The sequence below is a fragment of the Nerophis lumbriciformis genome, linkage group LG10 (assembly GCF_033978685.3).
Source record: "Nerophis lumbriciformis linkage group LG10, RoL_Nlum_v2.1, whole genome shotgun sequence".
NCBI classification, from domain to species: domain Eukaryota; kingdom Metazoa; phylum Chordata; class Actinopteri; order Syngnathiformes; family Syngnathidae; genus Nerophis; species Nerophis lumbriciformis.
In genome coordinates, this window is record NC_084557.2 from 36,919,388 (window position 1) to 36,946,321 (window position 26,934).

Sequence of the window (26,934 nt, forward strand, 5' to 3'; positions counted from 1 at the left end):
GATCAGACCAGAAACCAAATGAGTGGGGAGCACTTCCCCAGGAGCAGATGTGCAAGGGTAGAGCAGGCAACTGATATAAGCAGCATGCAGTGCTCTCACTTCCTTTTTGTCTGACCTACTTCAGCACCAGAAATAGCAGCACTCAGGTCTCGGCTTCCAATCCTGTTTTGCTATTCCGTTGCTACTGCTGCCGCCGCCACCACCACCACCGCCGATGTGCTCAAGACAGCAGGAGGAAATGAGGGGAAGGGAGGTGCATGAGGTTCACTTGTACACTCCCTCTGCTTGTTCTTGTCTTCCCATTCTCTAGAGCAGGGCTGTTCAAATGGCGGGCCCAGGAATGACACCATACCGGCCCCCAAGTTCAGTTCACATCTTTGGAGACAAACATTTTTGCAACAAATTCCTAAAAACACTAGAAAGCTCCTGTTGTATAGATGAACTTTGGCCACGGTAAACACATTGGCAGATCCTTGCACTAATATTTTAACCTTGCTAGCAAACTTGTGATTTTTGCATCAAATGACTTAAAAATACTCCACAGGAAGATGAAACAAAAGTACATGCAGGTGCATCTATAAATGTCATGTGGACCTGCCATCAAAATGAGGAAGTATAATGAGCAGGGACTTTTAAAAAAAAGTTATGTTACATGTTACATCCACCAATTCATTTCAATAGGAGCTATTGGGTTAGATACAAGTGAAAATGATAAATGGTTATACTTGTATAGCGCTTTTCTACCTTTTTTAAGGAACTCAAAGCGCTTTGACACTATTTCCACATTCACACACTGATGGTGGGAGCTGCCATGCGCAAGGCGCTAACCGGGACCCATCAGGAGCAAGGGTGAAGTGTCTTGCTCAAGGACACAACGGACGTGACTAGGATGGTAAAAGGTGGGGATTAAACCAGTAACCCTCAGATTGCTGGCACGGCCACTCTCCCAACTTCGCCACGCCGTGTTTTGAGTTAAGACCTCTGTCACAGAACCAATTAAGCTCGCAAACTTGTGATTTACATCACTGAGGCGTTCTTAAAGGCACCCCTTTAAGTCCTCTTTTTAGTTGCACAATTTTTTTTGGAATACGATTTAATGTTGCTATAATTTGTTTACTTCAGATGCAGTTAGTAGCCATTTGTTCAATGTATTAAAGTTATACCAGTAGTGTTCTTCAAGGTTATATTTTAGGTCCTCTCTTTTTCATCATTCAACTGGTGGCCCGCAGGTTCGGTGATAGACTCACATTTTTGCAGCAGATTCTTAAAAACATGACAGTGCTTTCATAGAGATGATCTATGACTATAGCTTTTTTTGCAGAAGGTTCTTAAAACAGCAAACCGCTCCTGAAATTATATAATAATAATAAATAAAACAAAATCAAATGGCCACTGTAGATGTTCTTCAGAATTAACACAATAACACTGATAGTGAAGGGAGAAGTCCGGAACCCCGATCCTTAGCTTTCTGGAAATGTGGCCCCCAAAAACAATTTAGTTGAATACCCTTGCTCTAGACCTTTGTGACACTGTGACAGAGCGTCCCTGCTCATTACACTTCCTCATTTTGATGGCAGGTCCACATGACATCTATAGATGCACCTGCATGTACTTTTGTTTCATCTTCCTGTGGGGTCCACATGACATCTATAGATGCACCTGCATGTACTTTTGTTTCATCTTCCTGTGGAGTATTTTTGGTCATGTTGATGCAAAAACTGGGCCAGTATTTTTTTCTTGTTACCATTTAAGTTGGGGGGGATGAAGTTTGTATATTTGATTAGGAGGCACAAATGCTCAAAAGGTTTTACTTCTTGTTCAGGGATACCTGACACTGTTATTGGTATTGTGCAGATTAAAAGGGACACTGCTTTCCAAAACATTAAACTGTAAAGACATGCCAGTAAATTTGTGTGTAGCTAATTCATCTCATTTACAGACCTGCTCGCATAATTGCATCTGCCAGTGATCCTCCACATCTTAGCAAGCTGTAATTACTTCCTTCTGCAAAAGGCCACAGAGCAATGAGCTGACCTCAGAAATCCTCTGAAGCCACCAGAAGGATAACCATTTCATACCGATGCTTTTACTGTAATATATTAGACAATCATCCAGTAATGTGGCAAATTGAACAGTACCATTTATATTTACAGTAGTATCTCAATTTGCGAGCTTATTGGTTCTGTGACAGAGCTCTTAACTCAAAACACGTGTATCTCAACTCAACATCTTCTCTTAAAATGAATTGAAATCAATTAATTGGTGCCTTTTAACATGTAACATAACTTTTAAAATTTTAAACAAACTTTTGGATAAGAAATATTTTATAAAATAAATACAATCAAATTTACTACCAACAACCTCTGAGATGTATAATGTATTAAAATAATAATGTACAGCTTTTACCTCAGAGAGTACTACTATCGTATCTCCTTCCAGCTGTTTCTCGGGCAAACACACTATCAACAGCTTCTCCATATTTTCATGGATAAATGCCCATCGATTAGATATGATTCTAATTTTAACAGTAATGGGAGGCGTTATAAACTCATTCTGCTTCAGTATGGTGCAACAGAGCAGTCGTCGTCATATTTTATCCGCAGGTTGAATACAATGGATCGCCAATTCTTTCCATCTTGTGCCTTTGTGGCGCATTCAGAATAGCTGAGCATGGTCCAGTCTTTTTGATATTAGTAGTCCATGTTGTTCTAGGCCTCCCTCTTGCTCTCTTTCCATCTATTTTGCCTTCTAATAGCTCTCTTTGTCGACCTTCTTTCCTCATTATATGGTCAAAATATTTTTGGTTCTGTGATTTGATTGTGTTTAGTAGTAGTTTATTACAATTCATTGTTTCTAAAATGTGTGTGTTTGTTTTATAATCTGTCCATGAGACTTTTAACATTCTTCTGTATAACCAAAGCTTAAATGCTTTCAATTTCTTTGATAAAGTTTTTGTTAAGGTCCATGTCTTGGAACCATACTGTAGGGACGACCACGCAGCATTTTAGCATTATTTTCCTTGTTTCAATTATTAATTATTTTGATGTTATTAGTTTCTATATATTTTCACATGAATTCCTAGCAATTTCAATTCTTCTTTTTATTTCATTTTCAAACTGCATCTGACCAAGATATACCATATTTGACACTTGTTCTAAAGGGCTGCCATCTATTACGGGGGACGGTGTGGCTCAGTTGGTAGAGCAGCCGTACCCGCAACTTAAGGGGTACGATCCCCAACTTCTGCCATCCTAGTCACGTCCGATGTGTCCTTGAGCAAGACACTTCACCCTTGCTCCTGATGGGTCATGGTTAGGTCCTGGCATGGCAGGTCCCACCATCAGTGTGTGAATGTGTGTGTGAATGGGTGAATGTGACAATAGGGTCATAGCGCTTTGAGTACTTTGAAGGTAGAAAAGCGCTATAAAGTATAACCCATTTACCAATTATTATTAGGATTATTTGAGGAACCGGTTGATTTTTTATTACTACCATTGTGTTGGTATTTTTCACACCCTAACCCTAACCCTAACCCTAACCTTAACCCATGCACTTTTGGAAGCAATTACAGCCTCTAATCATTTTGAATACGACGCCACAGGCGGTCACACCGCTACCTCTCTATCTGGCTGTTATATACCGCCCCTCTGGGCTCTATACGGATTTTATCAGTGAATTTTCAGTTTGTCGCTAATCTAGTGACGCACGCAGATAATATAATTATAATGGCGGATTTTAATATCCATTTGAATACCCCATCAGACCCTCCGTGCGTAGCGCTCCAGAATATAATTGATAGCTGTGGTCTTACACAAATAATAAATGAACCTACGCATCGCAACGGTAATACGATAGATCTAGTCCTTGTCCGGGTTGTCACCACCTCCAAAGTTATGATACTCCCGTACACTAAAGTAATGTCCGATCATTACCTTTTTTTTCGAAGTTCTGACTCATTGTCAACAAGCTACAAATAACCACTGCTTTAGAAGCCGCAACATTAATGTTGGCACTATGACTCTTGCTGGGCTACTGCCTTCGGTAATGGCGGCATTCCCAAATTATGTGGGCTCTATCGATAACCTCACTAACAACTTTAACGATGCCCTGTGCGAAGCCATAGATAGTATAGCACCGCTAAAGCTAAAAAAGGCCCCTAAAAGGCATACCTCCTGGTTTACAGAAGAAACAAGAGCCCTTAAACTATCATGTAGAAAGCTGGAACGCAAATAGCATGCGACTAAACTTGAGGTTTTCCATCAAGCATGGAGTGATTTTAATAACTTGTAAATGCACGCTTACTTTAGATGAAGTTAATTACTACTCCAATCTCATCCGCCTCAATAAAAACAATCCTAAATATTTGTTCAGTACAGTAGCATCACTAACCCAACAAGGGACTCCCTCCAGTAGCTCCACCCACTCGGCTGATGACTTTATGAATTTCTTTAAATAAGAAAATTGAACTCATTAGAAAGGAGATTAAAGACAACGCGTGCCAGCTACAACTGGGCTCTATTAACACAGATAGGAATGTGTGTACGACGGATATTGCCCGCCAAAATAGTCTCTCTCTTTTTGATGTAATAACATTAGAGGAACTCCTGTGACGTGTAAATGGAACAAAACAAACAGCATGTTTACTTGATCCACTTCCTGGGAAACTTATCAAGGAGCTGTTTGTAATATTAGGACCCATCCATCCATTTTCTACCGCTTGTCCCGTTCGGGGTTGCGGGGGGTGCTGGAGCCTATCTCAGCTGCATTCGGGCGGAAGGCTGGGTACACACTGGACAAGTCGCCACCTCATCACAGGGCCAACACAGATAGACAGACAACATTCCCACTCACATTCACACACTAGGGCCAATTTAGTGTTGCCAATCAACCTATCTCCAGGTGCATGTTTTTGGCGGTGGGAGTAAGCCGGAGTACCCGGAGGGAACCCACGCAGTCACGGGGAGAACATGCAAACTCCACACAGAAAGATCCCGTGCCCGGGATTGAACCCAGGACTACTCAGGACCTTCGTATTGTGAGGCACATGCACTAACCCCTGTACCACCGTGCTGCCCAATATTAGGACCATCAGTGCTAAATATTATAAACGTATCACTTTCCTCTCGCACTGTTCCCCTAGCATTCAAAAAAGCGGTTATTGATCCTCTGCTCAAAAGACCTAACCTCGATCCTGACTTCATGGTAAACTACAAGCCGGTGTGCCACCTTCCCTTTATCTTGAAAATCCTGAAAAAAAATTGTTGCACAGCAGCTAAATGAACACTTAGCATCTAACAATCTCTGTGAACCCTTTCAGTCCGGTGTCAGGGCAAATCACTCTACGGAGACAGCCCTCCAAAAATGACTAATGATCTATTGTTAACTATGGATGCTGATACTTCATCCATGTTGCTGCTACTTGATCTTAGCGCTGCTTTCGATACCGTCGATCAAAACATTTTATTAGAACGTATCAAAATGTATTGGTATGTCAGACTTAGCCTTTTCTTGGTTTAACTCCTATCTTACTGACAGGATGCAGTGCGTTTCCCATAACAATGTGACCTCGGAGTATGTTAAAGTAACGTGCCGAGTTCCACATCTGCGGTCCCCTCCAAGGTTTGTCATTGTGCCCATTGGGTAGAGTTTTTTCTTGCCCTAATGTGGGGTCTGAGGATGTCTGAGGATGTTGTTGTGGCTTGTGCAGAATTTGAGACCCTTGTGATTAAGGGCTATATAAATAAACTTTGATTGATTGATTGATATCTTTGGGCAGTTTTGCCCATTTGCAGCCCCTCTCAAGCTCAATCAAGTTGGATGGGAATTGTCGCTGCGCAACCATTTTCACATCTCAAGAGATGTTCAATCATATTGAAGTCTGGGTTCTAGCTAGGCTACTCAAGGACATTTACAGAGTTGTCCTAAATCCATTCATTTGATATCTTGGTTGTGTGCTTAGGGTCATTGTCCTGCTTAAAGATGAACCGTTGACCCATTCTGATTTCAAGAGCAGGAGCAGGTTTTCATCAAGGATGTCTCTGTACATTGCTGCATTCAAAATTCCCTCTAACCTGACTAGTCTACCAGTTACTGCTGGTGAAAAACATCCCCACAGCATGATGCTGCCACCACCATGCTTCACTATAGGTAATGGCCTGGTGGTGAGTGGTGTCTGGTTTCTACCGAACAGGACGCCTGGCATTCACACCATGTTTACCATGGTCAGAGTCTTTTAAGTGCATTTTGGCAAACGTGCATGAGAAATTGCTTTGTCTGGTTGTCCTCCTGGAAGGCTCTCATCTCTCCACAGAAAAAAAATCAGGTTCTTGGTAAGTTGGTTACCTCCCTGACGAGGGTCCTTCTCCCCTGATTGATCAGTTTAGACGGCCGTCCAGCTCTAGGAAGATCCTGGTGGTTCCAAACCTCTTCCATTTACAGATTATGGAGGTTGCTGTGCTCATTGGGACCTTCAAGGCACCATATATTTTTCTGTACCCTTCCACAGGTTTGTGCGTCTAAAAAATCCTGTCCCAGAGGTCTACAGACAATTCTTTTAACTTCATTCTTGGGTTTGTGCTCTGCAATGCACTGTCAAGTGTGGGACCTTACATATATGTAAACAGGTGTGTGCCTTTCAAAATCTTGTCCAACCAACTGAATTTACCACAGGTGGACTCCAATTAAGCTGTCGGAACATCTCAAGGATGATTTGTTGAAAAAGGATGCTTTTAAGTTCATTTTTGAGCTTCATGACAAAGGCTGTGAATACTTGTGCAAATATGATTTCTTAGTTTTCAAAAATTTAAATTTGCAAGAAATATGAAAAAAAGCATTCATTATGGGGTAATTTGTGTAGAATTTTGAGGACAATAATTACTTTATTCCATTTTGGAAAAAGGTTCTGACATAAAAGAGGTAAAATAAGTAAAGCGCTGTGAATACTTTCCGGATGAACTGTATTTGTGTAAGGTATTTCTCATCATGACAGCAACTCCATGTGTGTGCTGTTCACCACCAGAATACGTAATGTGGTTCTCTCTTGTTATTTTTCCACTTTCTATCCATTTTGTTTCAGCAATTCCAATAATGTCCAGACTCGTATTGTGTACTTCTTGTATAAGACTCCTGATTTCCTGCGTGGTAAAAACTTCTCACATGCCAGTTACCTATTCTTAAAGGGGAACTGCACTTTTTGCCTATCGTTCAAGATTATTATAAAAGACAAGACGAAGGATGTATTATTTTTAATGCATTCTAAATATCAAATAAATGTGATGCGATCCGCTTACAAAGGAGATTATGGGAGCCGCTCAATTTTGCCTATAAAGCCTTTAAAAATACCCAAACACCTCCATTAAGGTTTTATATACATTCTGTAAGTATCTATGTAATATAGTAATGGATACATTTATAATAACATTTATTATATACAAACCCCGTTTCCATATGAGTTGGGAAATTGTGTTAGATGTAAATATAAACGGAATACAATGATTTGCAAATCATTTTCAACCCATATTCAGTTGAATATGCTACAAAGACAACATATTTGATGTTCAAACTGATAAACTTTTTTTTTTTGTGCAAATAATCATTAACTTTAGAATTTGATGCCAGCAACACGTGACAAAAAAGTTGGTAAAGGTGGCAATAAATACTGATAAAGTTGAGGAATGCTCATCAAACACTTATTTGGAACATCCCACAGGTGAACAGGCAAATTGGGAACATGTGGGTGCCATGATTGGGTATAAAAGTAGATTCCATGAAATGCTCAGTCATTCACAAACAAGGATGGGGCGAGGGTCACCACTTTGTCAACAAATGCGTGAGCAAATTGTTGAACAGTTTAAGAAAAACCTTTCTCAACCAGCTATTGCAAGGAATTTAGGGATTTCACCATCTACAGTTTGTAATATCATCAAAGGGTTCAGAAAATCTGGAGAAATCACGGCACGTAAGCAGCTAAGCCCGTGACCTTCGATCCCTCAGGCTGTACTGCATCAACAAGCGACATCAGTGTGTAAAGGATATCACCACATGGGCTCAGGAACACTTCAGAAACCCACTGTCAGTAACTACAGTTGGTCGCTACATCTGTAAGTGCAAGTTAAAACTCTCCTATGCAAGGCGAAAACCGTTTATCAACAACACCCAGAAACGCCGTCGGCTTCGCTGGGCCTGAGCTCATCTAAGATGGACTGATACAAAGTGGAAAAGTTTTCTATGGTCTGACGAGTCCACATTTCAAATTGTTTTTGGAAACTGTGGATGTCGTGTCCTCCGGACCAAAGAGGAAAAGAACCATCCGGATTATTATAGGCGCAACGTTGAAAAACCAGCATCTGTGATGATATGGGGGTGTATTAGTTCCCAAGACATGGGTAATTTACACATCTGTGAAGGCGCCATTAATGCTGAAAGGTACATACAGGTTTTGGAGCAACATATGTTGCCATCCAAGCAACGTTACCATGGACGCCCCTGCTTATTTCAGCAAGACAATGCCAAGCCATGTGTTACATCAACGTGGCTTCATAGTAAAAGAGTGCGGGTACTAGACTGGCCTGCCTGTAGTCCAGACCTGTCTCCCATTGAAAATCTGTGGCGCATTATGAAGCCTAAAATACCACAACGGAGACCCCCGGACTGTTGAACAACTTAAGCTGTACATCAAGCAAGAATGGGAAAGAATTCCACCTGAGAAGCTTAAAAAATGTGTCTCCTCAGTTCCCAAACGTTTACTGAGTGTTGTTAAAAGGAAAGGCCATGTAACACAGTGGTGAACATGCCCTTTCCCAACTACTTTGGCACGTGTTGCAGCAATGAAATTCTAAGTTAATTATTGTTTGCAAAAAAAAATAAAGTTTATGAGTTTGAACATCAAATATCTTGTCTTTGTAGTGCATTCAATTGAATATGGGTTGAAAATGATTTGCAAATCATTGTGTTCCGTTTATATTTACATCTAACACAATTTCCCAACTCATATGGAAACGGGGTTTGTTCGTATTTTGCTCATTTCAAGCATGCAAGTCACATTAATTTAAAAAACGCATCACGCCGTTCGCTTTTCTTTTCCCAACTACGTCACTGTTTTCTACTCACTGCAGACTTCATGAAAGCCAACCAACAAACATCACTTACTGCACAATTTCTGCTGTCATTAGCATTCTGACTGCTAGGATGTTCTTTTATTCCCATTTAGATGAGGAATGATGTATAATCCTTGCGTAGAAAAGGTGGGTGGAACCAAGCGTCTTTTCGTGTCGTTCTCACTATTTTCCAGTCTAAATTGGCTGTCAGAGTGAACCAACTTGTTGGAATACATCCTTGTGCTTCAACCATGATTTATGATCTGGAATAAAATTTGACGAGCAAGGAAGCGAGGAAGCAGCTGATCATGTCAACATTGGCCCACAACATCACAGCGCCGCTATAAATAGTTAGCGCTTATAATAAAAATATCACTAATACTTGGGTAATATCGAAGTCACTAAATGTAAATGTAGTATTTTTGGCGGTTTTTGGGATGTTTTTTTTATTGGGTTTTATGGGCAGGATGGAAGACTGGCTCCGCTGTAAGCTGACTTTTATTTACATTTATTTACGAGTGAGAATGCATTATAAAAACATTTGTCGTCATGTCTTTCATAATGATTGTGAACGATAGGCAAAATTACAAAACAAGTGCGCTTCTTCTTTAAATTGAGGTACCACTGAACAGTATTCAATCTATTGTTAGCTATCCTAATTTGTGCTATCATTGAAATCAAATGCAGTTGATCTTAAACAATGCCTTTCTTTAAGGAGACTACTTACCAACAATGGCGAGGTTATGCTCAGATCCACATGCAATCTGCAGGGGGATAAAAAACATTACAATTCATGATGTTGGTCTACACTTCATATGTATGTCCTCGCAAAACATGGCTGAGCCATCAGAAACTGAGAAACTATAAATAAGATCAAACTTATCCCAACAAACACTTTTGTTGCTAATTTCCTCTTAAAAAGGTTGACATTTGGTGGAAAAACATAGCAACTGTTTTAATAAAGCTGCTGGCTGCAGGTGAAGTTCATGCTATGGACGAGTGTGCACCCTGTTTTTGCAGACCAAAAACTTGTTTTTCTTTTAAAAGATCGGTTTTAACTTTGGAATTTTTGCACCACTCTTAACCACTGCAAAACCTGGAAATGCCACATACCAGTAATATATACGTACATCTAAACTTGAATAGAAACATTAAAAGGTCTCCAAGTGCTTTCCTTCATTGTTATAGCCCTCTCCTATTGCAATAGAACGATAATGTAGATACATCTTCTCTAATAGTACTTTGGCTGCTTACTTTCCTTTTAGTTTTAGCATACAGGAGAGGCAGGTGAGTGCAATCACAGGGTATCATTTGCTCCACCTGTTATGCTCATACACCTCTTACAAATATAACAGCTAACTAAACATTAACTCGGTGGGAGTGCACGCACGCAATGCTGGGCCCGAGAGACGACTATCATGGCTGAGCATGCAAGGAGATTCATTGTCCACTCAGCAAATCCATCTTCACCTTTAGCTTTACGCACGGAAGGTGATGGCCCGTTGACAGACGCCACTGCTGCAGCAACGATTTCTGAACGTAGGACAAGAACGATCCATCGCTTGCCCTTGGCCGTCCCTGACATATATTTTATTAACAACCATGTCCTTTCAGCTACCATTTAGACTATAGGTTAACTGCTGCAGTCCCCTGATGGTGTCACATTGGTCCCAATGGGCGAAGAAACCTCTGACTAGGCAGGATGTTATTGGTTCAGTCCCTTGTGGGTGATAACGGAAAATGTGCATGCTTTTTTTATTGCACATATAATGATAAAGAAGCCTCTTTCTCGCAAGGTGAACTGTGGCGCTCTTAGAACCAAATAACTTTCAGCTGCTTTCTTTTTCCATTTGTGGATGTGTAGCTCCTCCTGCTGGACTAACCAGGTAATACAAGATGAAAACTAGCCCAAAATTGACACTACAAAAAATTATCTTGTCATTTTTTCTCTAAGACGCAAGTACTGTACCTATTTATTGGCTAGCTAGTATTTTTCATAACATATTAGTCGTATCAAATTTACTTTATTTGTACATAATCTTTAAATCGTTTTCTGGTGTTGCCTCTCTGCTGAACACATTACATAATTTGCATCCCCCTGTTTTATAAACTGCTGTCTCCACCCACATTGGGCTAACAAAAATTTGGTTCTGAAGTTAGTGTAGTTATATAGGTATTAAATATATCCATCCATCCATCTATTTTTTTTACCGCTTGTCCCTTTTGGGGTCGCGGGGGGTGTTGAAGCCTATCTCGGCTGCATTCGAGCGGAAGGCGGGTACACCCTAGACAAGTCACCACCTCATCACAGGGCCAACACAGATAGACAGACAACATTCACACTTACATTCACACACTAGGGCCAATTTAGTGTTGTCAATCAACCTATCCCCTGGTGCATGTTTTTTTTGGAGGTGGGATGATGTGTAATATAATTAAATAAGAATCTAAATACATTTGGTATTGAAATCACTACACTAACTTCAGTTGTTTTTTTTACAGGTATCACTTGTTATAGTTGTTTTTTATATATTTTATTACTATGTATTAAAACTATGTGTGCTGTCTCAGAGTGATCTGTGATCATGTTAACACAGCTGTTTTTACAAGTAATCTGCGATCACAATGCTTTACGTCTGCATATTAATTTCATACCAAATTGAAGAGGGAAGTTTGCCAAACATGCAAGAATACACTACAACCTGCGGTAAAGCCATTTTTTTTAGGGTAAACAGCAATACGCTGTAATATGGATGCTTGTGCGCACGCACACACAGTTCAACGCTTTTTTCGCCACACAACAGAGCTTTGATTGTGACGTGACAGCAATCATTTGTACCAAAATAACAATTCAGTTTGCATTGATCAAAACAAGCTATAACAACAGACTTAACAACACATTACATCAACTAATTCAACAGACCCTGACGACAATGCAATATGAAGTATAAACAATAAAACATTGAATATTAAGAGTATGTGAAAATTCCTCTCCTAACTTGTTCACTTCCCTGACAACCTCCTTAAAGTTTTGTAATCAAAAATATCAAGCAGATAAAATGTGCCAAACACGGGAAAGTGTGGAGAGAGTGTTTTACGTATCACCCATCAAGCAACGTAGTGAATTTATTATATATTCGTAATTTTAAATTATATCAACTAATCAATCAATCAATCAAAGTTTATTTGTATAACCCTTCATCACAAGTGTCTCAAAGGGCTGCACAAGCTACAACGACATCCTCGGCTCAGATCCCACATTAGGGCAAAAAAACCTCAACCCCATGGGAACAACGAGAAACCTTGAAAGGGACTTTTCGATTCTGCTTAACGATTCGATTCTCTTATCGATTCTTATGTGGGAAAAAAAAGAGAAAAAAGGGTGTATTAGCATCAAATTTGTTTACTTTCGTGGTAACATGACCTTACAAAGCCTACAGTGAGATCTCAAGAGGCACGTATACGAGTTGCATGTTTTCCTGCAACCAAATTTTCTGTCATTAAATTATACAGGTGAAACTCGGAGCCAGTTAGAATTTGTTTCTCGTCATGCTCAACTAAATGAGAAGGCATTACTTTCAATTGAACAAATAATATCGCTAACATGATAGGAGGTGTTAGTACCTGTTGTATTAAGATGACATGCTAGCATTACTGCTGCTGGGAGGAGATCAGACCGGTTTAAAACACGACATTCATTTATAATTATCTCATGCTATGTGTTTGAATGTTTTAGCATATTGCTTGCATGTCCTCCTCTTGATGAACTAGCAGCCTTACAATTATTACAAGTAGTGCTGTTGCCATCTTTTCTTGTAAAATGTAGTCAACTGAAGAGCGTATGTTGCGCCCCGGCTCCGACATTTTGAGATCGGACGTCACTACGCAACGTCATCCACACCTGGAAGGATCGTTAAGAGAACCGTTTGAATTAATGGCAAGCGATTCCAAGGAATTGATACACTAGGAACCGGTTATGAACAAGAACCTTACCATCACTAACTAATACTACTATAGTAGTCTTACCTGTGTAGCTTCACAGAGGCTTTTCACCTCTGCGGGGACGTAAGCTTGACTTCCACCATCTGCAGACTGGTGCTCACTATTTAGAGCCCTTGTCAAAGGACGGCCCAGTTGTCCATAATTACCTCTGCCCCATGTGAACACTCTACCACTCTCTGCAAAAGGGTTATTTTGGTCATTAATCAAAGATGTAAGGGAGACAAAAAGATTGAGGTGTTTCTACCTGTTTGGGCAATAACGTGAGTCCAGCCGCTCCACACTTTGACAATTTTCTCTCCACCCAATAGTGAGCGCTTCAGCTGAGTGGGAGTGGACAGGAAAGACTCTGTAGCAGTGAGTTGGCCATGTTTGTTGCTTCCCCACAGAAACAAATCACCATTTCCTGCAAATAACAGCACAACAGGAGCACCATTATTAGTCTTCATCTTGCAGAGACAAAGACGTAATCAGGAACCACCAATCCATTAATTACAGACCAGTCTTAAGACAAGGTGATGTGTGACAATGGTATGCGATATTTTTGTGGGTAGAAAAATATTTCAAATGCATTAGTTTTTAATGTTAGGGTTTCCCTTACGTGTAATTGATTGTGATGTAAATGCTGCCACACCTTCATAAAAATTTTTTTTTTTTTTACATGAATACAACTTGAAAAACTAACATATTATATGAATGGATACACTGTATATAGTCCACCAGTTACGTATTATTAGCCATAATAAGTCTGAAAAATATCTCAAATACAATAAAACGTTTCTCTGTGCTTAATTTAGAAAAAAATAAAAATAAAGCGTGAATCTATCGCCTGTCAGGAGCCCTACAGCTTGTCATGCACCAAAACAGAGTTTACACCCAGCAAAAGTAATAAGAAAATTTGAAGAGAAAGGTATTTCAAGGTAATTAAGGCATGTCTACCCTCATTTTGACATTACTGCAGACAATAACGTCGAACTTTACGCCGTGTGCGTCTTCCAACCTTTGTTTAAACATCTGTATGTGTAGTTCTCCCATGCATGTGTGGTTATCTCTGGGTACTGTAGCTTCCTCCCACATTCCAAAAACATGCATGTTGATGTTACTAACATGTGTTACCTAGCAACCTGTGTTACCTAACATTGTTAGCTTCATTGGAGACTGTAAGTGTTCCATATGTATGAATGTAAGTGTGGATAATTGTCTTTCCATGTATGTGCCCAGCGATTGACTATGCTAATTTTGGTTATACTGTCAATGAGCTGCTCCACTGTACCTCAGCCTTAAGCTAGCGGCATTATAGCAAACCTTCATCCTGTATAATTGTATTGCTTTATTTCAGTTTATTCAAAACTGTAATAATAATTTAACGTGATTCCTACATGTATATGCACTTCATGTGTATATATAAGGTAATTTCCTTAGTGTGTTTAGTTTTATAGCGACTTCATTGTGAAAAATATCAATAAACCACCTTAAGTTACTGTATTTTTTTCCCTCTCCAATTCAAAAGATTGTTTACATAATTGGCAAACTAAATTGCAACATTCAGGGAGGGTAGACTTTAGTGTAGCCCATGTTACCTTTTAAAATAAGCAGCAACAATTGAAAAATAGAGATGAAGAGCAATATCATATAAGAAAAAATATCCATCCATTTTCTACTGTTTGTCCCTCTATGTTATTGCTAATAACTAATAACATATATTTGTTTTTAATATACAGTGCATAATGCATTTGTTTCAGATAAACATAAAACACTTGTTTAGCCTTTTTAAAGAAAATATATCCATAATTACCAATCAAAATAATTATTCCCTTCATATATATGATGATGTCACATCGACCACATGCTCTCCACGCTACTCGCCAAGCCCCCACCCCCACATATATAGAGACAACCTGAGGGAAACCCTGAATGTGCTTTGAAGGTCTCTGTAAAGTATTTACCAAACAGCATTTGCCACTTTTCTTGGTTTATTTTAAACACTTGGATTAGGTGCTTTGTGCGGCCTGCTACAAGTGATACCTGTAAGGCACACACAGTGAGCTGAGCCTGCAGTAACGATGTGCGGCACCTTCTGATCCATACCTGAAACATAGCCAAAAAATAAAACAATTAAAAATCAGCATTGCCCATTCATATTTGTCAAAACAAAGTTGCAGTAACCTGGTACCAGTGAAGGAACCTTGGAATTGAGGTGGGGTGGAACAGGGTTCAGACTGAGTGCTCTCTTGGCAAGATTAAAAAGACCTGTGCCCCACTGGTAGACACATCTGGAGTCTGTAAACAGAAAAGAGGATGTAGTTGTGCAGGTTTCTTTGCTGACCGAAAACACGCAAAGATATTTCCAGTGCACATACCGGTGACGACAAGAGCGTGCCTGAGGCCTGCTGCTACACTGACCACACGCTCGGTTAGACCCTGAGAACAACACAATTATGCTTAAAGGTTACAACGTAATAGACACCCACGCAACCCAATGTACTGATACAATGATCAATTCTGCCTTTACGAGGATAACAACGGCTAGTTTTGATTGATACTGCAAAACGAGGCATTAATTTAAAACAACTTCTTATTGTAGTTACAGTTTGCAGTAAAGGTATAAGTGCATTGCAACTGACGTTCTGAAACAAGGTAACAAAAATAAATACATTAATAAAACAATATTTGTCTCCAGGGGGGAATTAACTAAGCAGAAGTTTTAACTCTACTAATTGGGAAAAGCAAAAAGTGAAAGATTGTTTTTTAATTGATATTAGTTAACTAAAGCATGACTGATTTTCACAAAAAAATGTAACTAAAAGTGCAGCAGGGATTAAGGTACAGAACTAAATAAACGTGAGAATCATGAATTCATGTTCACATTTTTCTGTTGGAGTCAGCTTGGATTAGGGCCAAGTGCTCCAGTAAATGCAACAGATGGAGCTGTGCTGTACAAAAAAGCTTACTGTGTATGGTCGTTATCACTTCCATCTCTATGCAGTACTTTAGACTACAATATTTTATTAAAATGCTTACCCTCTGCTGAGTGCTATCAAAGTTAACACACAGTAAAAGGCAGCAATTTTAATGCAGGGCTTGTATTGTCGCTAATCAGGTTGTACCTAATATTGTGGGCAGATGGTTTAGAATGACACAAACAAGCCCATAATAAAGATTACCAGGATTAAGCCAATCGACAAAATTTTTTTTTAGCTGCATCCATTGTCTCACCTCAACCAGCACCAGCTCCGCATGATGTGTCGTCGTGTCACCAATACCCAGTTGTCCGAAAATATTGGAGCCACAGGCTAACAATCTACCACAATCTGTGTGAAACAAATAGAATAATAATCTATTTATACATAAACACAATACAAATACACACTTTATTACAGAGTAGGGGTGTCACGGTATGAACATTTCTTATCACGGTTATTGTGACCAAAATTATCACGGTTATTATTATCGCGGTATTTTTAAATGTCCTCAAAATTTTCAAAAAGTACTAAAACGGAAATCTTTTAACCAAGTTATATTAAAAAAACACAAACAATTGAAAATTATTTCCTTTGGAGGAGAAACATTATTGAAGATAAAAATACCTCAGGAAGAAAGTTGAATGTGCATATGAAAGCAACACAAGCATTAAAAACAAAGTCATATGGTAGAAAATAAATAAATAAATGTGATTGTGCAAGATAGCACTCAACGGACATAAGAGATCTTTTTTTTTTTTTTAATGACAAACAAGGTGGCACTTGATGGCCATAAGACATAACTGCACATTTGTCCATGTCGATAAAAATAGTCTTACACATAGAGCTGCACGATTATGGCCAAAATAATCATTAAGATTATTTTTTATCAATATTGAAATCATGATTATTCATTATGTTAGGTAAAACAGTGTTGGAGTGTGAACGCGACGCCATCATGCAGTTTGCAATGTCTAATAAAAAGGCAATAGATAAACTTTATCCATATATTTGAAGACAAATATTTGTCTTTATGTTCATTAATAGTATCAACATGTCATCTTTTTCTCATTACATGATGTCTTTATCTCTATTTTTACATTTTCATAGAGAGAGGAATTCTTTAAGTTGTGTATATTTATATATACAAATGTATGTACATGTAGATGCTGTATCGGGACAGATTCATTAAGAGTTTGAGCAGAAATATGTCGTATAGAAATTACCTATACGCCATAAAATAATAAGAAAATATAAAACACAAAGCAGTTTGGCTAATGAAATTAAAGTCTAATAAGCAAGCTTTGTTCTTCTCCAAAAACACCAACAGTTTTCCAACAAAAATAAACAAGAGTGGTTACCTCTCATGTTGAATACACAATCTTCACAGCCTGCGTTCAGTTTGATGAGATAAAAATATTATAGCTAGTATTTATGTTATTTAATCAATGATAAAGTTTGCAGTTAAATAAAGGACAAGTGAGCATCCCAGTAAACAAACTAAAGACTTTATTAACAAGTTGTGGCAATGTTCCCTACATATCGCCTGCTGCATGTTTCCTCACGTCATTAACTCTGTTACAGCAGCTGATGGACGCTGTATTGACAAAATGAAAGCAACATCAAATAGTTTTCTGCTTAGCTGTATACTTTTAGTGTGGGACAGATGCGCCTGTTTCCAGTATTGTCCACACCTGTCGTCATCTAAAAACTGCAGCACGCTTTACACGCACGCCAAAACTCCAAGGAAATTAAGCGAGGGAAAATAAAGTTAAACCAAGCGCTTGGCTCTGTTTAATCCGAGGGGAAATTTCTATCGCAAAGTCCATATGGTTGTGTTCCGCCATGTTATTTCAAACTGAACGACGCATGTGCGCATGCGCCAGCGCTGCTGTGGGTTTGTTTCCGGAAGTAAGCAGTGTTGCCTAAAATGCATTAATAAATTAAGTTTTTTGGTAATTAAAAATGTAAACGGTATTACTAACCGTCAGGAATAATACCGCGGTTTATCATTATACCGTTTCACTCTGAGTATCTCGTTGATAGAAAAGTGCTATATAAATCTAATCCATTATTATTATTATTATCGTTACATCCCAAGTACAGAGGAAAGTAATATAATTCTTATTTTATCAGCAAGCTATTGTGAATGTTCAATGCCTGACAACATTGTGGAATCAATCAAACATCTAATAATTTTTTGTGCCTCTCACATGCACACAGTTCTGATTGTCGTGTTTATCACCTATCAGCTCTAAACATTTATCTTCCTGACTGTATTGAGCAACTACCATTTGCATTCCTTCAGTTCAGAGTCTATAGCTGTAATGATAGTCAACAATGATTTCCTTAATAGGATAACTCAAATTTAATTCTAACATAATTTTAAGTAGAAAGCCTAAGTGAAACAATGGTAGAAAAAGAGCAAGGTGTGTCTCGGATAAAATGGTAAATGGTAATTACCAGTGAGAAGAAGAGTAAAATCCCATCCGCAGGCAACATTTGTGACTCTCTGATTGAGGCCCGAGCAGCGTTGAAGTGTTGAGCAGTTGGCAGTGTGGCCAAGTCCCAGCTGGCCTCTGTCATTTAGCCCACATGCAAACGCCTCTCCGTCATCTGGACAAAACAATATCGTAATAAGACATATTATTTAGAGCTGCAACGACTAATCAATTAAAGCGATTAATTCCATTAAAAAAAGCTTCATTTTCTATTCTGTTGCTTCAATAATTATTTAATCAGTGTAATACAGAATGTTCAAAATCCGCATAGCACAACTTAAAATAGTTAGACATTGTGTACGCACGGCTGGTGTAATACACCACACATGAGCGCGTTGTGGGTGCCGTGATCTGTGTGGTGAGGAGCAGCGAAAAGTGGTAATGGATGAGAAATGGCCCAAAGGAAAACAGCAAGGAAGGGGAAAGAGAGGAAAAGACTCAACGTTTGAGATCATTTTAATCTTAAAAAGACAGATCAAGTAGTGCAACGTTGCAGTACCAAACAGTACTATATTGACACTACAGTACATTACATAGTGTTATGTTTGTTGTCTTCTCCCTGCCTTCTCTATTGGTTTTTCAGTTTCTTCCTCAGTCTTTTGTCCCCAACGAGGCACACCTGCTGCTAATCACTTCCTGGTAGCATTTAAGCGCGTCTCCACCAGCTGGTCCCTGCCGGTTATTGTTCCTGAACTCCGCTCTGACATGTGCTACCTTGATTCTGCTTCCCTGTTATGTTGCCTTCGCATATATATATGGGACGGCGTGGCGCAGAGAAAGAATGGCCGTGCGCGACCCGAGGGTCCCTGGTTCAATCCCCACCTAGTACCAACCTCGTCATGTCCGTTGTGTCCTGAGCAAGACACTTCACCCTTGCTCCTGATGGGTGCTGGTTAGCGCCTTGCATGGCAGCTCCCTCCATCAGTGTGTGAATGTGTGTGTGAATGGGTAAATGTGGAAGTAGTGTCAAAGCGCTTTGAGTACCTTGAAGGTAGAAAAGCGCTATACAAGTACAACCCATTTATCATTTATTTATTTATATTTCTGTATATTGACCTCGTTGTGTTTTTGTTTTCCTAGCCACCTTGTTTTGAGAGGACTAGTTTTTGCCACACTGTGTGCGTCCTGACCTTTGCTCCGCCAACCTCTGAAAGAGACTACTTTAGTTATATTTCCCATGGTGTGCACTTTTGCCCCATCACCCTTAGTTACCATTTTTGGACTTATTAAATATTTGTATTTGTTATCGTGTACCTTGCCTCCATTCTCTGCATCACGGGGTCCACCCTTGAACTCTATCCTAACACATAGAGTAGAGATGTAACGATATAAAAAATTTGATGTCACAGTTATTGTGACTAAAATGATCACGTTATCATTATTATCGCAGTATTGTTGACTGTTCTCATAATGTCTTTATACACACACTGAAATATTATAACAAAGTTTTATTTAAAAAAAAAAAAAAAAAAAAAAAAAAAAAAAACTAAATTGAAAAACACTATATATACCTTCTTGGCAGAAGAAACATTAAATATTGTTCTGGATTCTTAAGAGCTATATTTTTATTTGAGTGTGCAAATGTTGATTGTTTTCCATTTTAATTTGTACATTTTTTAGAATGTTTTTTATTGATCTACTTGTTAATGTAGATGCCCATATTTGCTCTACATATTTACTTTACAAAAGACAGGTGTGAGATACTTCTCTTGTTGCCTTATTTGTATGTGACTTTATTAAATGGATTTATTTTAATGTTTGGCGCAGCCGGATTGGAGCAGGAGGGGATAGAAAGAGAAAAAAAGGAAGTTGAGAAAGAAATTGCGGGGACAAGAGGGGAAATACGGAGGAAGAGGAAGAAATACGAGATCGAAACAGAGGTATGTATGTATCCATCCATCCATTTTCTACCGCTTATCCCTCTGGGGGTCGCAGGGGTGGCTGAAGCCTATCCCAGCTGCATTCGGGCGAAAGACGGGGTACACCCTGGACAAATCGCCACATCATCGCAGGGCCAACACAGATAGACAACATTCACAATCACATTCACAAACTAGGGCCAATTTAAAGTTGCCAATCAACATATACATTTAGCTAATTCATTTTTAGCATTAGCATCTTGATTTTTCCTATATGGTCTGACAGCAGCAATGGCTGTTGTTGCTGTTAATCCTATTCAGGAACCAGCACATTCGGTAACTATAAGCTCAATTGGGTAAACTCTCTAAGTAAACAGAAAGTAACTTCTAGAAATGCAAGGAGGGTGAAAAAGTCGGGGCAATTTCTTCTCATTATCTATATTTTATTTATCAATAAATCCAATAAGAATGTGATATTTGTATCATATTATAAAAATGTAAATGGTAAAAAAAAAGAAAGTGCACTCCATGCACCAGTGGAGGAAAAGATCAGGAGGATAAAATGGAGTTGGATAGGCCACACCCTGACGAAACCAACGTCTAACATCACCTGGCAGGCCATGACCTGGATTCCCCAGGGGAAAAGAAAGTGAGGAAGACCAAGGAACACGTGGAAGAGGGACCTGGAGGCTGATGCCAAGCAGACCGGTCACACACATTGAAAGAGCTAGAAAGAATCGCCCAGGACAGAGGACGATGGCGGCGAGTTGTTGATGGCCTATGCTCAAGGGATACAAGGCCTAACTAAATAACTATAAAGAGTACATTAGAGTTACAATGCATGCAGAGATGACATTTGTGCCATTTAGTGTTTTACACTACAGCATCTATTCAGACCGCAAGCAGCAGCAACACATTTGCTGGTGAGAGACAGACTCAACATGTTGATCCAGGTGAATGATTTGTAACAGACTGTAGTAACAATTATTTTTCAATCAAAAAGTATACAACATATATCCTCAACAGTAATAAATTTAAATTAATATCAGACTATTTTACCACAATCAATTTTAAATACGCTCAAGACATAATGGTCTATTCATCTGAAATACAGTAGTTGTCTTACTTTGGCTGCATTAACATGAGTGCTTAAATATTGTATTACTAATAGCATCAAAAAATGGATATTAATAATGGATATTAGCTTGCATGCTCACACTAAAGTAGCTTTCAGTGCTTTTCTATGGACTTTTTAGCAATAGACAAGTATAGTTACTAAAACTATTACTGGAATAGGAAGTAAGAGGTTATACCGTATCGTATTTTATACTCAAATATATTGTATACACTTTGCTTATATATTTTGATGGATAGTTATAGTATATGATTATATATACTGTATTAATTATACGCATATTTAACAGGACATAGTGAACACTCAAAACAGAGTCAAAATTAAAAATGGTGGTCTTGTAATTGAATTAAAAGTATCATTGTTAATACATCTACATTCAAAGTTGTTCTTTGAGTGTTTTAATTTTCTTACAGGACTTGTCCAGGGTGTACCCTGCCTTCCACCCGAGTGCAGCTGGAATAGGCTCCAGCGCTCTCGTGACCCCAAGAGGGACAAGCGGTAGAACATTGATGGATAATGAAGCAGTAGCAGCAGAATAAATGTTACAATCCAACAACCTGAAGACACATCCTCAGCTTCAACAGATGCCTGTGAATCTATCAAAGCTGCCCCCATTGATCCTGCTGACCGGCAACACCATTTGACTGATACACTAAGAACTGAATTGTTTAGCCGAGGACTTTAGGAGGTAAACTCAGACTTTACATTCCCTAAAAGAGATGATGGAAAAAGTTTCCATCACCACTACTTCCACAGACATTGACTGAATGGAGAGAACATTAAGATATCATGGTTAGTGTCCCCTCCAACCCCATTTGCATTACATTTGTAAATGTTGTCTCAGGTAAATAATTTAAATGGCTTACATTTTTTCTTAAGATTGCATTTTTTGTCTTGACATGTAAAATAAATAATTATTAACTGTGTAATGCTGCATATACTTTTTTTTTTTAAATTTTCCTGAGGGAACTCTCCTGAAGGAATCAATAAAGTACTATCTATCTATCTATAGATATTTATCAGATGATTGGGAAGTAAACTTCTTTTTGGGTGGGAGTTCACTCTCGACTGGGGTGAGAAATGATCTCAAGGATCTCAAGAAATACTACGGCCCGCGGGCCACTTCTGCCTTTTCGGTCCCTTTAATCCGGCCCGCCAAAGATTGAAACAGAATTGAGCAAAGATCTGCTTTAAGAATTGCCACAACAAAACTGATACTAGACTTTGACGCACTGGCAAAAAGCTGTGATCGACAACATTGCTCCCACTAAAAGAGAATGTAAGTGTTAACATTTTTAATACAATTTTTATGTTGTGGTGTAATATTGTTGAAAATAGATGTATTATGATTAAAATAGCCCATGTTTGAGAAGCCTACTCTTTGTTCTAACAGATATTATATGCTTTAAAATGCATCATGTGCTCGCTCTGCCCGTCTGTCAAATTTCCAAAGCCAATGTGGCCAATGTGGTTGTCACTCCTGCTTGTGTAATACAAAAAACGTTTGTAAAGTGGTACCCATATAATCACATTTTTGCGAGTTTTTCTTTATTGTGTTGTTTGATAAACGTTTGTGTATGTGTGTTGCGATTTCTCCAACATCGTTTTAATATATCTAACCATGCAGTATTACGTTTAGCCTGGAGGGAGAGCCCTGTTATTCGAACAACGTTTTTTTGATTGATTGAAACTTTTATTAGTAGATTGCACAGTACAGTACATATTCCGTACAATTGACCACTATGGTAACACCCGAATACGTTTTTCAACTTGTTTAAGTCGGGGTCCACGTAAATCAATTCATGGTAACGTCACACCAAGTCCTCAAGCGGAAGATGTTAGGAAGCTTTAGTAAACCAATTTTAATACATTAACAGCTGCTTTAAGACAATAGCGACGTACCGGTGATAACTACGGTGTGTCCACCGCCACCATTGACGGTCCGGACCGCCCTTCCTTGTAGGGGAGCCTTGTTTGAGAGCCGCGGGACTGCCTGGTCCTCCTCATCTCCACGTCCATGCTGCCCGTAACTGTTCGCCCCCTGACAGACATTGTATAAACTTATTATCAATCATTAGCTTTAAAAATATTTGAACTTAACTACTAACAGATTAATTCCCTACTGGAGCCAACTACAGTAAGATAACTATACTGTCTATTGAGCAAACAGTTGGACTTCGTTTAAGTTATCAACACCTAAACCACTGCTATAAGAATGACAATTATTAAGAAAACATAACAAAGGTAACTTTAACTGAATTAAACTAATGTAAGTGCACAAACGTCTTACCCACGCGAGTAAACAAAACTCCAACCTCCAGTTTGTTGCCATGGGGCCGTAAATGACTGTGGTCGGTTGATTCGCGACACTGTCGTAAAAATCTCAGTCTGAGCTCTTTTTTGTGAAACACGGAAGTTGTGACGAAAACAAACTATTTATTAATTTTTGTTAGTTTATCAATTATTTGTGGTATTGAACTAAACAATCCCGTCATTAAAAAATATAAAATCGTATGTATGAATATATTAATCAAATTCAGAGCTTTGCTTTTGAGTGCAGAATTGCCTTTGAAGAATATTCACATCAGTGGGGCAGCGCCGACATGCGGGCAACTGAGCTACATACGGGTTCTTCGAGCCATAGCAACCTGACTGGCGTTGAAAACAAACCGTCGCCATTGCTGTTTAACCTGTAGACCTGCGCGGATTAAACCCGTCATTCTGCCTCGAAAATGCCCAAAAACTGTGTTGTTTTTGGTTGTGCAAACCACAACTGGAAACAGGGAAAACAAAGGTCTTATTTTGTTCTGCCAAAGCGTGCTAAAAGCCCACAGAGAAGAGACAAATGGCTCGCAGCTTTACACCGGGAAAACGAGGACGGTTCTCACTGGAGTCCCCCAAAATCCCGGGTCGTGTGTTCGCATCACTTCGTTTCTGGTAAATATAAGGAACAAAAATCCACCTTCTTAACCACAACTTGGTCCATGCTAATGTTGAACCCGTTGAATTTTTACTGAATAACGTTCGACAGCTGAAGTTGTTGTTGTTGCACAACAATAACATACGGTATAAAGGCTATTTCCAGTAATTCAGCAAATAATAAATCATAATACTGAACTGAATTTGAATGAGCTCTCTACAGATATAATAAATATACAGATACTGGTAGCCACCGTGTCATCCTTATTATCATTTATCAACATACCTTGGGTGATTTAACAATTTTTATGTGATTTATTCGTTATATAACAACCGAAGCTAACAACCGACCTGGTGCGCTTGTGAGGTAGACATAAAGATTTCCAAATTCCATGTCCGGCCATTGTGTAGGATTATCAGTCCACGCATCTGCTGGAAGGCGGTAAGCTAGGCAGTCGTTTAATCCAACTACAGAACATTTTAACTCGTATCTTAACCTAGCCTCACTGAAAAGACTATTTACATAATCATACGCCATTTAGAACAGTTTAAAATGCCGTGAAACCTCGTTAAATGCCTTTTCTGTCAATGCTGTGTTCGCTGTGAGCTGGTTTGTTTTCAACGAATTCAATATGGCGACCGCGTTGCTAGGGGATTGGAGGGCGGAAGTGACGTAGGTCCGCCCTCGCCCATAACATTTTTTTAAACATTACTCTCTGAAACAATTTTCTGACTATATATATATATATATATATATATATATATATATATATATATATATATATATATATATATATATATACTGTATATATATATATATATATATATATATATATATATATATATATTATATATATATATATATATATATATATATATTATATATATATATATATATATATATATATATATACAGTATATATATATATAGTCAGAAAATTGTTTCAGAGAGTAATGTTTAAAAAAATGTTATTGATGTGAATATTCTTCAAAGACAATTCTGCACTCAAAAGCAAAGCTCTGAATTTGATTAATATATTCATACATACCATTTTATATTTTTTAATGACGGGATTGTTTTGTTCAATACCACAAATAATTGATAAACTAACAAAAATTACCATTTAAGTAAATGTTTGTTTTCGTCACAACTTCCGTGTTTCACAAAAAAGAGCTCAGACTGAGATTTTTACGACAGTGTCGCGAATCAACCGACCACAGTCGGTATATATATATATATATATATATATATATATATATATATATATATATATATATATATATATATATATATATATATGTATGTACATATATATATGTACATATATATATGTACATATATATATGTATGTATATATCATTGCTGTGCCGTCAGGGCCTTTGCTGGCCTAACATAACCAGAATTCAGGATCATAATTAAAGTAAGTATTTTTTTATTTACTTTCCCTAAATATCTAAAAGTATTCATATTCTCTTCATGTCATTATGCTCCTTCCAGCGCTGTTTTTTTTTAGGTCATAGAGCAGGGTTCCCGAAACTTTTTGACTCGGGGGCCGCATTGGTTAAAAAATTTGGCCGGGGGCCGGGCTGTATATATGTGTATATATATATATATATATATATATATATATATACATTGTCTTTATAATTCGTTTTGTCATTTAACATCAATTAACATTGATGTTCATCAACATTTAACATTATCACGTTATCGATGGGAAAATTCATTTCTAGACAGTATGATTGGCCTGAGCGGCTAGGAGACACCGAAAGTAACAAGCGGTAAAAAATGGATTAGAAAGGAAAGATAAAAAAAAATAAAAATAAAAAATAAATAAATGAATAAATAAAAAATTTTAAACATTTTTACTTGGGACTTCCCGTGGGCCGGATTTTGGATGCTGGGGGGCCGGATCCGGCCCGCGGGCCGTAGTTTGGGGACCCCTGTTATAGAGTTTTTATCCAATTAGAATTCAGCTAGCTTATGTTGTCATGCTATACGAAATCTGCCGGAGGCCTTCAGAATCAATAATGCAGGCGTCTACGCACTGTAAGTGAACGGACACAAACATTTAACAGACAGTTGCGATAACCAATGAGATCACGAGTTGTTGTCAGTAAGGCCTTCTAGATGGCCTAAGGCAGATATATATTGTGATGTTATGAGCTACGTAACATAAGAACACCATTACCCAGCAGGCCACAGTAGTGAAGCACATGCGCAGGAGCCGCGTTTAGCCATGCTGGCAGCGGGATGTTTTTGATGAGCACGCTGTGGAGTAAACTTTAAGAAGTCAGCCAACACGCCTCGTCTGCATCTTTTATGATTAGACAAGACAACACATATATTTGCAAGGCCATTTTCAAGAAAGATATTTAAAGAGAAACTACATCTTGTGAGACCATGTCGGCCAACCCGGGAAGCTCGAATGGGTTCTACAAATTGTGAGTTCAGATATATTGAAT

The 26,934-nt window shown here is 38.5% G+C and overlaps 1 protein-coding gene across 4 annotated transcripts in view; it reads right to left on the reverse strand.

The window, feature by feature from the left end:
- The window catches only part of sergef (secretion regulating guanine nucleotide exchange factor), a 43,198-nt gene extending 18,054 nt beyond the window's left edge, over positions 1–25,144 (reverse strand). For 3 of the 4 annotated variants that reach the window (XM_072913950.1, XM_061969663.2, XM_061969661.2), the window contains exons 1-10: positions 24,820–25,144; positions 23,452–23,590; positions 18,518–18,670; positions 16,311–16,405; positions 15,455–15,515; positions 15,261–15,374; positions 15,120–15,182; positions 13,342–13,500; positions 13,122–13,273; positions 9,823–9,859 (exon numbers count right to left, since the gene is read on the reverse strand). In XM_072913950.1, coding sequence (XP_072770051.1) covers positions 9,823–9,859; positions 13,122–13,273; positions 13,342–13,500; positions 15,120–15,182; positions 15,261–15,374; positions 15,455–15,515; positions 16,311–16,405; positions 18,518–18,670; positions 23,452–23,590; positions 24,820–24,897 — 1,051 coding nt within the window. In that variant the 5' untranslated portion in view covers positions 24,898–25,144. Of the gene's footprint in view, positions 1–9,822; positions 9,860–13,121; positions 13,274–13,341; positions 13,501–15,119; positions 15,183–15,260; positions 15,375–15,454; positions 15,516–16,310; positions 16,406–18,517; positions 18,671–23,451; positions 23,591–23,839; positions 23,943–24,819 lie in introns of those variants that run through there. The other variant, XM_061969662.2, reaches the window with a different exon arrangement.
- Positions 25,145–26,934: the final 1,790 nt, after the last annotated feature.